The 13627-nt window shown below is 42.5% G+C and overlaps 1 protein-coding gene and 1 long non-coding RNA gene across 4 annotated transcripts; one reads left to right on the top strand and one right to left on the bottom strand.

Moving 5' to 3' along the window:
* Window positions 1-381: 381 nt before the first annotated feature.
* LOC106608599 (cystatin-B) lies at window positions 382-2314 on the bottom strand. The gene is made up of 3 exons (XM_014206629.2): window positions 2003-2314; window positions 1773-1874; window positions 382-816 (listed from the first exon to the last, which is right to left on the bottom strand). Exons 1-3 carry the CDS (start codon window positions 2069-2071, stop codon window positions 688-690), a joined length of 300 nt encoding a protein of 99 aa, XP_014062104.1. The 5' UTR covers window positions 2072-2314; the 3' UTR covers window positions 382-687.
* Window positions 2315-2390: 76 nt separating this feature from the next.
* On the top strand, window positions 2391-12833 carry LOC106608600 (uncharacterized). 3 transcript variants are annotated; one of them, XR_006770568.1, is made up of 5 exons: window positions 2391-3605; window positions 10869-10974; window positions 11806-11923; window positions 12129-12612; window positions 12736-12833. It is a non-coding gene; the product is annotated as an uncharacterized lncRNA (long non-coding RNA). The 3 variants fall into 3 exon arrangements; XR_006770567.1 differs by having other exon boundaries at window positions 12129-12318; window positions 12438-12833; XR_006770566.1 differs by having other exon boundaries at window positions 12129-12833.
* Window positions 12834-13627: the final 794 nt, after the last annotated feature.

Genomic DNA, 13627 nt, shown 5'->3' on the forward strand with positions numbered 1-13627 from the left:
ATTGGGAACTTGGAAATCTCTGACATCCGACTTCAGCGTTTTGAAGACAACTGGGTGAAAAACTAGCTCAGACGGGGAATTCCAAGTCATAAACTCAGGAATCATCCTAGAGCTCCGACCAGAAGATCACTAATGTCACGATTTTACCCGGTTTTTAAAACATGTTCCCCCCAGACTTCTCTCAGATGTGTGTACTGTAGATAGATCCCTTCTAACCCTTTTCCCAGAAGTATGTAGGACCGGGGAACTATAACTACCTGTCATCTGGTAGAGGTTACACTCCAGTAAACAGGCTGGCGTTACATGTCACCTGAGGTCGATGGGCTGATCTAGGTTTGAAATTGTGTTCAAAGACCATCGATAATGGACAAGGAATTCATCTTTGTTAGAAAGTATTATGATTTATTAACCATGTGGCAAAATAGTATATTGTCTTTAATTGAGTAGGCAAATATACATTCAAGTTTGGAGCTCATTCATTATTTCAATTTCCCTTCATACATGAAGGTTTCCTATCAGCTACATATAATAAAATCATTTTAAGAAACACTGAAAACTGATATTAAAAGGATAACTGGGCTGTAGAATGACCACAGATCTATTATGTGTAGGGAAAGTAGGCTGTGGTGTATTGGGTAGGGTAGACACCGGGGTTCGGCTCGGACTGCGGCTGGGTCACAGGGGTCATCAGAAGTACTCGATGGGGTCGCTGTGGGCTTTGGACTCCTGCAGGCTGGTCAGTTCCAGTTTGCATCCGGCGTGTGGCAGCATTTTATACACGCGCAGGTGGACATGGTCTTCACCACCAACATGAACCTGTAAGACACAGAGAGACGAGGTCAGAGTGAGGCAGTTGGACACAGTGGTAAGAACAGAGAACAGGCCAAATCAAATTGGTCACACACATTTGTAACAATATAGTTAGCAGATGAGCAGATGCTTAGCAGATGTTATTGCGAGTGTTGCGAAATGCTTGTGCTTCTAGTTCCGACAGTGCAGCAATATCTAACAATTCCACAACAACGACCTAACACACACAAATCTAAGTAAAGGAATAAGAATATGTACATATATGGATGAGTGTTAGGGTTAGAGGTCTCTAACAACTGACAAGTTACATCCATCCATGTTTCATGGAACATGTGAAATGGAATCCAGTATCAATGCACTGAAATGCAGTCTGTGTCCACTGGACTCTTGGCTTACAGTGTAACAATGTAGGATACTGAAAAGGTACTATCAAATAAACTCCATAAACCACCCTCTTTAGTTCAAATCAAATGTATTTATATAGCCCTTCTTACATCAGCTGATATCTCAAAGTGCTGTACAGAAACCCAGCCTAAAACCCCAAACAGCAAGCAATGCAGGCGTTGAAGCACGGTGGCTAGGACACATTACAGTGCCCTTATTACTGGGTAAGTATTCCTGTAATTAAAGTGTAACATGTATTGTAATGAGCCATTACTACACTATTTACCCTGTACTAGGGTTACTTAACCTTTATTTAACTAGGCAAGTCAGTTAAAAACAAATTATTATTTACAATGACGGTCTACTCCGGCCAAACCCGGAAGACGCTGGGTCAATTGTGCGCCGCCCTATGGGACTCCCTGTCACGGTCAGATGTGATACAGCGTGGATAGGGCTAAGAAGTGAGTACTGTAGCGCTGTACCTTAGGGCAAGGTTAACAAGAATGAGTAATTACAATACTTGTTACACTATAATTACATACCATAGTAATAAGGGGGCAGTAATGTAAAGTTGATACCTTGATGAAGAAGTTGGTCCCTGCCACCAACTGAGTCTTGTAAGTCTTCGCTGTGAAAACGTCAAAATTCCTCCCCGTTTTCTGCTCCGCATGCGGCTTCATCTGTGGGTAAAAACATGGTTATCTTTTAGTAGCTACAATTCTAACAGGCTACATTTGGTGGCGAATGGCGATAATCAAGTTCATTACTCGATCTACAGAGACACAGCCAGTCCCCTTTCCTCTCTCACCTCATCACAAATCTTCTGCACCTCTTCAGTGGCATCCTTTGGACCAGTTGTTCCGCCACACAATGGCATCTTTACTGTCAAGACTGACCAACCGATCGAACACCGTCACTGAAACTATCGCACTTTATACCAAATACCACATTCGCCCACTTTTAACGCCAAAGACAAAACAAGGAGTCAGATGTTTCACCGGATATGAAATCTGAAGCATCCGGTTGAAATGTCCACTCCCCACCAAATAGAGAGAGGCTATTCGGACCGTTGAGGTCTACTGAGAACATACCGACAAGCCTGGTGCTCAAATAGATTATTGGAGAGAGATTATTTGCTACGAGCCTCATGTCATGAATATGTGTAGCCATCTCGAGCGAACTGCGATATAAAGTGTTTTTTTCTCTCAAAGTTGCCGGGATGTCACGTGCCCTACTTATATTAGTACACTCGTAACAACTTAAGCATTACGAAACGTTTATTCGATCAAATACACCTCACGTAACAAATAAAGCATACATTTTTTTGTTGACCAAATTCGACAGTCATTGACCTCCATACAAAAACTCCTTGCTTGGTGGGCGAAATAACGGGCACGGGAATGCTTCATAATTATACGTTCGGTGAAATCTGTCTCATTGTTCTATCTGTGCGTATACCAACACAGTCTACCCTTAACTATGTAGTACATGAACAAATAAGCACAATGTTTCTAGGTAGTAATAGCACAAACTCACGGCGCATCAAACTCAATAAGAGAGACCTGATGCCACGTCCCTTAACCTCGTTAAACTCGACGCGCCCTGAGTTTGCGCTATTAGTACAAATAAACAACTGCTTATTTGGATGCAGATATCTACTTTACGGTGAGAACGCGAGGTAAATTATCGGACAAGAAAATGCAAATAATCTAGTATTTTCTGTACTTCGGTCGGCATAATTCTAAACTCTTATTTTATTTCAATCAGTTACGGATATTGGTTCATCTTGTAGACAGGGAGTGATATGTATTCGCTTGGCCAACTATCAAAGATGTTCTACAACATGTTCTCATCTATCTGTGACAGTATCTTGTATGCTAACGTTAGCAACCCCAGTGAACATTGGGCCTAGATAGCTGCTTGCCGTTAATTATGTGAAAGATTTTCAATAATACCACATCGTGGAAGCACAAGGAAATACATTTATTTCATGACTTAAAGGAGTCACTAAAGACCTGGACCAAAAAGGTCTAAGGCCTCACACTTTACATGGTAAACAAACAACTAAATAGTTACATAACACTTAGCATGTCTTCAGGCCTTAGAGCTTTTTTGTCCAGGCCATGGGTGAATTATGCTGCCTCTGATGTCCCTCTAGCCATTGGCCATGGGCAAGGCTAGTGGTAAGAGCAGCTGACTGTCTCTTTACAGCTCGCACTCTCAGGTCAGTTCCGGTACCTATTTAGTTGGTGTTTGTTTACGCATGTAAAGTGTAACTATTGTTTTCTAAATAGATAACATATGCAAGTCATGGCTGCCTCATGTTAATTGTATATTATTGTAATCAAAAGTCACAGCGGAGGACATGGACCTAACCGGAACAGATGACCATATTGCAGCTAATGGCAGGGGTGAGTATCACCCTAAATAGAGCTTTTCCCTGGGGCATCTGACCCTAAAACAGGGTTTCTCCACCCCCCAGAAGTTCAAATTTTTGTTTTAACCCTAATGTAATGTGCGCCTAGTTGGGAAACAAGTTCAGGGAGTGAGTGTTTCAATAAATAAACGCAAAACAATACAAGAGCGCACGGACTTAACACTGGAACATAAACAATAACGCCTGGGGAAGGAACCAAAGGGAGTGACATATGTAGGGAAGGTAATCAGAGAGGTGATGGAGTCCAGGTGAGTCTGATGATGTGCAGGTGCGCGTAATGATGGTGACAGCTGTGCGCCATAACGAGCAGCCTGGTGACCTAGAGGCCAGAGGGGGAACACACGTGACACCTAAACAGCCACACCTGATTTAATTTGTCAAAGGCTTGATAATTAGTTGACTAATTGACCCATGCGTGTCAGTTAAGGGTTAAAAATAAAGTGAAACGTCAGGAGGGGCCGAGGAGAGGTTTGGGAAACCCTGCCCTAAAGGAACCCCAAGGGAGATGCCAAGAGCAAAATCTCACATGGGGGATTTCTCAAGGCTAGGATCGTTACACTACTCCTTTAGTTCAGAAAACACAACCTATGCTTCTTTATCACAAATCCCTCACGCCTTAACAGGACATGCTTTTGAGCCTCAAACACTATCCTTCTTCTGCTCATCAAATCAAAGTTTATTTGTCACATGCGCCGAATACAACAGGTGTACACCTTACAGTGAAATGCTTACTTACAGGCTCTGACAAATAGTGCAAAAACCTATTATTCCCATAATAATTTAAGTAAAGAAATAAAACAGTAAAAAGAGTGAAAAAAAACAGTAGCGAGGCTATAAAAGTAGCAAGGCTATATACAGACACCGGTTAGTCAGGCTGATTGAGGTAGTATGTACATGTAGATATGGTTTAAAGTGACTATGCATACATGATGCACAGAGAGTAGCAGTAGTCTAAAAGAGGGGTTGGCGGGTGGTGGGACACTATGCACATAGCCCGGTTAGCCAGTGTGCGGAAGCACTGGTTGGTCGGCCCAATTGAGGTAGTATGTACATGAATGTATAGTTAAAGTGACTATGCATATATGATAAACAGAGAGAAGCAGCAGCGTAAAAGAGGGGGTGGGGGGGACACAATGCAAATAGTCAGGGTAGCCATTTGATTACCTGTTCAGGAGTCTTATGGCTTGGGGGTAAAAACTGTTGAGAAGCCTTTTTGTCCTAGACTTGGCACTCTGGTACTGCTTGCCATGCGGTAGTAGAGAGAACAGTCTATGACTGGGGTGGCAGGGGTCTTTGACCATTTTTAGGGCCTTCCTCTGACACCGCCTGGTGTTGAGTTCCTGGATGGCAGGCAGCTTAGCCCCAGTGATGTACTGGGCCGTACGCACTACCCTCTGTAGTGCCTTGCGGTCGGAGGCCAAGCAATTGCCGTACCAGGCAGTGATGCAACCAGTCAGGATGCTCTCGATGTTGCAGCTGTAGAACCTTTTGAGGATCTCAGGACCCATGCCAAATCTTTTTAGTTTTCTGAGGGGGAATAGGCTTTGTCGTGCCCTCTTCACGACTGTCTTGGTGTGTTTGGACCATTCTACTTTGTTGTTGATGTGAACGCCAAGGAACTTGAAGCGCTCAACCTGCTCCACTACAGCCCCGTCGATGAGAATGGGTGCCTGCTCGGTCCTCCTTTTCCTGTAGTCCACAATCATCTTCTTAGTCACGTTGAGGGATAGGTTGTTATTCTGGCACCACCCGGCTAGGTCTCTGACCACCTCCCTATAGGCTGTCTCGTCGTTTTCGGTGATCAGGCCTACCACTGTTGTGTCGTCTGCAAACTTAATGATGGTGTTGGAGTCGTGCCTGGCCATGCAGTCGTGGGTGAATAGGGAGTACAGGAGGGGACTGAGCACACACCCCTGGGGAGCTCCAGTGTTGAGGATCAGCTTGGCAGATGTGTTGCTACCTACCCTCACCACCTGGGGGCGGCCTGTCAGGAAGTCCAGGATCCAGTTACAGAGGGAGGTGTTTAGTCCCAGGATCCTTGGCTTAGTGATGAGCTTTGAGGGTACTATGGTGTTGAACGCTGAGCTGTAGTCAATGAATAGCATTCTCACATAAGTGTTCCTTTTGTCCAGGTGGGAAAGGGCAGTGTGGAGTGCAATAGAGATTGCATCATCTGTGGATCTGTTTGGGCGGTATGCAAATTAGAGTGGGTCTAGGGTTTCTAGGATAATGGTGTTGATGTGAGCCATTACCAGCCTTTCAAAGTACTTCATGGCTACGGACGTGAGTGCTACAGGTCTGTAGTCATTTGGGCAGGTTGCGTTTGTGTTCTTGGGCACAGGGACTATGGTGGGCTGCTTGAAACATGTTGGTATTACAGACTCAATCAGGGACATGTTGAAAATGTCAGTGAAGACACCTGTCAGTTGGTCAGCACATGCCCGGAGCACACGTCTTGGTAATCCGTCTGGCCCCGCAGCCTTGTATATGTTGACCTGTTATGGCTAGGGGGCAGTATTTTCACGGCCGGATAAAAAACGTACCCGATTTAATCTGATTATTACTCCTGCCCAGAAACTAGAATATGCATATAATTATTAGATTTGGATAGAAAACAAGTTTCTAAAACTGTTTGAATGGTGTCTGTGAGTATAACAGAACTCATTTGGCAGGCCAAAACCTGAGAAGATTCTGTACAGGAAGTACCCTGTCTGACCATTTCTTGGCCTTCTTGATTATCTCTATCCAAAACAGGGGATCTCTGCTGTTACGTGACACTTCCTACGGCTCCCATGGGCTCTCAGAAGGCGGCAAAAAGCTGAATCGTGGCTTTGCAGGCCCTGGCTGAAAAACATTAGCGCTTTTGGATAGTGGCCGGTCAGAGTACTATGAGACTAAGGCTCGTGCACGAGTTGACTCCATGTTTTTATTATTTCGTCTTTGAACGAAAACCACCACTCCCGGTCGGAATATTATCGCTTTTTTACGAGAAAAATTGCATAAAAATAGATTTTAAACAGCGGTTGACATGCTTCGAAGTACGGTAATGGAATATTTAGAAATTTTCACGAAACGCGTCGGGCGCGTAACCCTTCGTCACCCTTGGATAGTGTCTTGAATGCACGAACAAAACGCCGCTATTTGGATATAACTATGGATTATTTTGAACCAAACCAACATTTGTTATTGAAGTAGAAGTCCTGGGAGTGCATTCTGACGAAGAACACCAAAGGTAATCAAACTTTTCTAATAGTAAATCGGAGTTTGGTCAGGGCTAAACTTGGTGGGTGTCAAAATAGCTAGCCGTGATGGCTGGGCTATCTACTCAGAATATTGCAAAATGTGCTTTCACTGAAAAGCTATTTTAAAATCGGACACCTCGATTGCACAAAGGAGTTCTGTATCTATAATTCTTAAAATAATTGTTATGTTTTTTGTGAACGTTTATCGTGAGTAATTTAGTAAATTCACCGGAAGTGTTCGGTGGGAATGCTAGTTCTGAACGTCACATGCTAATGTAAAAAGCTGGTTTTTGATATAAATATGAACTTGATTGAACAAAACATGCATGTATTGTATAACATAATGTCCTAGGCGTGTCATCTGATGAAGATCATCAAAGGTTAGTTCTGCATTTAGCTGTGGTTTTGTTTTTTGTGACATTTTTGTTTTTTGTGACATTATATGCTAGCTTGAAAAATGGGTGTCTGATTATTTCTGGCTTGGTACTCTGCTGACATAATCTAATGTTTTGCTTTCGCTGTAAAGCCTTTTTGAAATCGGACAGTGTGGTTAGATAAAGGAGCGTCTTGTCTTTAAAATGCTGTAAAATAGTCATATGTTTGAAAAATAGAAGTTTTTGTATTTTTGAGGAATTTGTAATTCGCGCCACGCCTATCATTGGATATGGGAGCAGGTGTTCCGCTAGCGGAACGTCTAGATGTAAGAGGTTAAAGGTCTTTCTCACGTCATCTACGGAGAGCGTGATCACACAGTCGTCCGGAACAGGTGATGCTCTCATGCGTGCCTCAGTGTTGCTTGCCTCGAAGCGAGCATAGAAGTGATTTAGCTCGTCTGGTAGGCTCGTGTCACTGGGCAGCTCGTGGCTGTGCTTCCCTTTGTAGTCTGGAATAATTTGCAAGCCCTGCCACATAAGACGAGTGTCGGAGCCGGTGTAGTATGATTCAGTCTTAGCCCTGTATTGACGCTTTGCGTGTTTGATGGTTCGTCGCAGGGCATAGCAGGATTTCTTGTAAGCTTCCAGGTTAGAGTCCCGCACCTTGAAAGCGGCAGCTCTACCCTTTAGCTCAGTGCGAATGTTGCCGGTAATCCATGGCTTCTGGTTGGGGTATGTACGTACAGTCACTGTGGGGACGACGTCCTCGATGCACTTATTGATAAAGCCAGTGACTGATGTGGTGTACTCCTCAATGCCATCGGAAGAATCCAGGAACATGTTCCAGTCTGTGATAGCAAAACAGTCCTGTAGTTTAGCATCTGCTTCATCTAACCACTTTTTTATCGACCGAGTCACTGGTGCTTCTTGCTTTAATTTTTGCATGTAAGCAGGAATCAGAAGGACAGATTTGTGGTCAGATTTACCAAATGGAGGGCGAGGGAGAGCTTTGTACCCGTCTCTGTGTGTGGAGTACAGGTGATCTAGAATTTCTTTCCCTCTGGTTGCACATTTAACATGTTGATAGAACTGATTTAAGTTTCCCTGCATTAAAGTCTCCGGCCACTAGGAGCGCCGCCTCTGGGTGAGAGTAGAAAATGGTAGAAGGGGGTATTTACCTGATGGAGGGTTGAAGCCACGTCGCTTGACCCTAAGGAAATCACACTACACACAACAACCCCGAGAGAGTAAGGGCCTCATCAAGGCTAACGTCGCGCCTACTTGTCAGGCAGCATGACTACCTTGTTAGGACATTTCTAACTACTACTAAATGCAGTTGTAATATACTGACCAATTTTAACTGGCTCACTGACTTTGATTTCAATGTGGGATTAAATACAAAGTAGTGCTATAAGACTTTAAAATCCTCAGACCAATTGACTGTAACCTAAGCCTCTGTCTTGAAGGCATGAACTCTTAGGTTGCATGTTTTCAAAATAGATTTTAAAATGTTATATTACTTCCAAAATAAGAGGAAAAACAGCTAATGTACATTTAAACCACAGTTATGCACATGTAGTCTAACGACATATACAGTGGCTTACAAAACTATTCACCCCCTTGGCATTTTTCCTATTTTGTTGCCTTACAACCTGGAATTAAAATATATTTTTTTAGGGGGTTTCTATCATTTGATCTCTGATTAATGCCCTCCTTGCCTGGTCCGTGAGTTTTGGTGGGTGGCCTTCTCTTGGTAGGTTTGTTGTGGTGCCATATTCTTATTATTTTTTAATAATGGTTCTCCGTGGGATGTTCAATGCTTCAGATATTTTCTTATAACCTAAACCTGATCTGCACTTCTCCACAACTTTGTCCGTGACCTGTTTGGCGCGCTCCTTGGTCTTCATGGTGCCGCTTGCTTAGTGGTGTTGCAGACTCTGGGGCCTTTCAGAACATGTTTATATGAGATCATGTGACAGATCATGTGACACCTAGATTGCACACAGGTGGACTTTATTTAACTAATTATGTGACTTCTGAAGGTAATTGGTTGCACCAGATCTTATTTAGGGGCCTCATAGCAAAGGGGGTGAATACATATGCAGCACCGCTTTTCCATGTAACATTTTTTATTTTTTAAACAAGTTACTTTTTTCATTTCACTTCACCAATTTTGACTATTTTGTGTATGTCCATTACATGAAATCCAAATCAATTTAAATTACAGGTTGTTATGCAACAAAATAGGAAAAATGCCAAGGGGGATGAATACCTTTGCAAGACACTGTACAGTACCAGTCAAAAGTTTGGACACACCTACTCATTTCAGGTTTTTTCTTTATTTTTACTATGTTTTGGGTTATTGAACCAGCAACCCACCTCTCTAATCTCTAGGCCAGTGGTTCCCACTCAAACTCCAGCTGTGTACCCCCTCTAGCACCAGGGTCAGCACACTCTCAAATGCTGTTTTTTGCCATCATTGTAAGCCTGCCACACACACACTATACATTTATTAAACATAAGAATGAGTGTGAGTTTTTGTCACGACCCGGCTCGTGGGAAGTGACAAAGAGCCCTTATAGGACCAGGGCACAAATAATTATATAATAATAATCAATAATTTTGCTCTTTATTTAACCATCTTACATATAAAACCTTATTTGTTCATTGAAAATGGTGAATAACTCACCACAGGTTAATGAGAAGGGTGTGCTTGAAAGGATGCTCATAACTCTGTAACTCTGCAATGTTGGGTTGTATTGGAGAGTGTCTCAGTCTTAAATTATTTTCCACACACAGTCTGTACTTGTATTTAGTTTTCATGCTAGTGAGGGCCGAGAATCCACTCTCACATAGGTACATGGTTGCAAAGGGCATCAGTGTCTTAACAGCGCGATTTGCCAAGGCAGGATACTCTGAGCGCAGCCCAATCCAGAAATCTGACTGGCTTCTGATTAAATAAAATTTTCACAGAACCGCTTGTTGCAATTTTTATGAGGCTCTCTTGTTCAGATATCGGTAAGTGGACTGGAGGCTGGGCATGAAAGGGATAACGAATCCAGTTGTTTGTGTCATCCTTTTCAGGAAAGTACCTGCGTAATTGCGCACCCAACTCACTCAGGTGCTTCGCTCGCTATATCACATTTGACATTGTCCGTAAGCTTGAGTTAATTTGCACACAAAAAAATCATACAATGATGGAAAGACCTGTGTGTTGTCCTTGTTAATGCAGACAGAGAAGAGCTCCAACAGTTAATGTGATTGGATGTTAATTATTTGACTAGGCTACCTGTATTTGACATTGTGTTGTTACTTCGCTGAACACTAGATGGTTTCATTTTATTTTTGGCAGTGAAACGAGGCTACCCAGGCGAGAGAAAAACCTCACCCAAATGTATAGCCCCATTAGAAAATATAAATGTACTGTTTGAAAATGTGAAGAAAAGAAAAAAAAAAGAATATTATTATTTCTTTTGTATTTTTTTAAAATGTCAATCACATTTTTATTGGCGTAACCCCAACGGCATTGTGCGTACCCCAGTTTGAGACTACCTGCTCTATGCTACTTGCCACACCTTGGTGGTTTGATTTGATGTATAATTTTGTGATATCATCTTGCAGTCTGACTCTCTATGTAGTGTTGAGAAGGGCGTCTACGACGGTGTCTTCCTGGAGAAAGACGATGACGTCATCCTTCGTCAAACATGTCCATACAAAGACCAATCATGTAATTATTCTTACAGTTTCAATAGCTTTAATGTCACCCAGTTTAGAACTTGTTTCTTTCATTCCCCTCACCTGGTTGTCTAGGGCTTCATTGAAAGGACAAACCAGCAGACACTAGGCCCTCCATGGAATGAGATTGACACCCCTAATGTAGACTAACCTACCTGCAGAGCCTACCTGCACTATAGGCCTATCTGCGAACTGTTGGCTAGAGCGCCCGTGCCAAGACCAGAGGAGGCACATTTGCTCTTTAATGCAATAGTTTGTGAAAAAACTATCGGTAAAGTTGAAAATGCAATGGAAACACATTGTACATTAGATTTTTATTCGGTACATGAAAACTTAAGCTACACACTGATTTTTATCCGTAACAAGTCAGTTTGGTGGAAATAACCCACTGGTGGGAAAATGCACATATTTTCTTTATGCAGATTTTAGAATATTCGCATGAAAATTTGTCAACAATTGGATGGAAACCTAGCTACTGCTAAACAATATGAGTGGTGTAGGTAAGTGATGAAGTGAAAACCTATAGGAGGATAGCTCTCTACGAGGTGGGATGAGCATGAAATGACAGCAGGCTGTTCAACACTGAGCCATGCTGACTGACAGATGGTGTGGATTGGTACATGGCAATTCAGTCCCACATCATGTGTTATCACTTATTTGGCTAAATGATTATCCATAGTTGCCTCTTTTGATCCAGCCACAGCAGTCTGTAAATGGACTGTTGCCTTGGAGGCAACTTTAAGATGTTAAAACCTTTACAATCCAATTGAACTCTGCCTGTGACATTTTCTCACATCTTATTTTCCTCTCTCTCTCACTCCAGCTGTTCTCAGGAGAGATTTCAGTGTGTGTAGAACATATTTGACCAGGTGGAGTCAGGCTTCTACTTCATTGCCCTGGACCACTACACCAACGAGGCAGAGGACGCCAAGTTTGGACCAGTGAGTCACCAACTAATTTTATGCCTTAAACACCTCAGCACATATAGTATGTATTGCTCCACCTTCCTCAAACTTAAAATCATTGTTCCATACTTTTGTTGACCTTTTTACCAATGTCTATGGATTGTACAATGATTTTAAGTTGGGACTGTAACTCCATACTAAATCTAATTCCATCACTAGTATAGTTCTGCCCTCTCTATAGATTATGCTGATGCCCCACCGTAAGAACCTGGAGCTCTTCACTGGTTCTGTGGGAGGTGACGTGGCCACAAATCAGTGCCTGGGACACCTTACAGCGCTACCACTCTCTGGACAACAGCCAAAGGGTGGTCAAGACATCTACTGCAACTTCATCTTTAGTTTGTCAGCTCTGCTGCACCTGGGAGATAAAGGTGTGGCACCACACTCCCAACAGTCATGTATGCTTAAACATACTTCATCGTTTGTGTGTTTCTTAAAGTGGCAATCAGCAGTTATAACAATAACAAAGCGGTGTCCCCGTCTGTTTCAGTGAAAAGCTTAGGGATGGGGCTGGAGAAATGTAGCCACTCTCAAATTCATAGAGCTATGGATGCAAGGACTGACCATCACGCCTTCTTCTAAAAGCCCAATGGAGGAGACGACCCAAGGTTCCTCGCCTCAGACCTCCTCCAATGGCTTTTGAGAAGGATGCGTGTAGAGAGGAAGTGAGGAGTTAAGCAAAGATGAATTGGGACAGAGTTCATGTCATTGTTTTAGGTGGAAACAGATGTTGAATGATACATTTATTCTGTTTTCACTTATATCTTCTACTTGTGCTCTTTCCACAGATGGCTCTGGCTTGCTGATAACATCTGATCTGACTCCTTGCAATTTGACTCCTGTATTACTGACTGTATTCAATAAAACTTCCAATGCCAAATTGAAATATTTTTTGATTCTGTAACTGATAGACAATGGTAATTCCAAATCAGACAATTACAATAAAAAAAAATCTGTTTTCCTAGGTGCAATGTTTGGTGAATGCATGGTGTTGTTTTATCCTCAGTCCTCCTTTGAACGCTGTGTAGTAATTCAGTTCTAAACGACCATCATCGAGTCCATCAAATCAAATGTACATTGTCACATGCTTCGTAAACAACAGGTGTAGACTAACAGTGAAATGCTGACTTATGGCCCTTTCCAACAATGCTTCGCTATACACACGGGTACCGAGTCGATGTGGAGGCTTACGATAAAATGGAGGTAGATAGGTGTATATATACAGTGGGGGAAAAAAGTATTTGATCCCCTGCTGATTTTGTACGTTTGCCCACTTACAAAGAAATGATCAGTCTATAATTTTAATGGTAGGTTTATATGAACAGTGAGAGACAGAATAACAACAAAAAATCCAGAAAAACACGTCTAAAATGTTATAAATTGATTTGCATTTTAATGAGGGAAAAATAAATAAATAAGTATTTGACATTCTGCAAAACACGAGTTGGCAATCACAGAGGTCATTCTGCAAAACCCTTGTTGGCAATCACAGAGGTCAGACGTTTCTTGTAGTTGGCCACCAAGTTTGCACATATCTCATTAGGGACTTGGTCCCACTCCTCTTTGCAGATCTTCTCCAAGTCATTAAGGTTTCGAGGCTGACGTTTGGCAACTCGAACCTTCAGCTCCCTCCACAGATTTCCTATGGGATTAAGGTCTGGAGACTGGCTAGGCCACTCC

This window comes from Salmo salar, chromosome ssa07 (genome assembly GCF_905237065.1).
Source record: "Salmo salar chromosome ssa07, Ssal_v3.1, whole genome shotgun sequence".
In the NCBI taxonomy this organism is placed as follows: domain Eukaryota; kingdom Metazoa; phylum Chordata; class Actinopteri; order Salmoniformes; family Salmonidae; genus Salmo; species Salmo salar.

Bases quoted from the DNA above. Each gene is read 5' to 3' on its own strand.
- LOC106608599 (XM_014206629.2), bottom strand. From the start codon at position 2,071: ATGCCATTGTGTGGCGGAACAACTGGTCCAAAGGATGCCACTGAAGAG. The intron at 1,875-2,002 runs GTGAGAGAGGAA...TTTTACCCACAG, and splicing joins TGCAGAAGATTTGTGATGAG to ATGAAGCCGCATGCGGAGCA. The intron at 817-1,772 runs GTATCAACTTTA...TGTGTCTTACAG, and splicing joins GGACCAACTTCTTCATCAAG to GTTCATGTTGGTGGTGAAGA.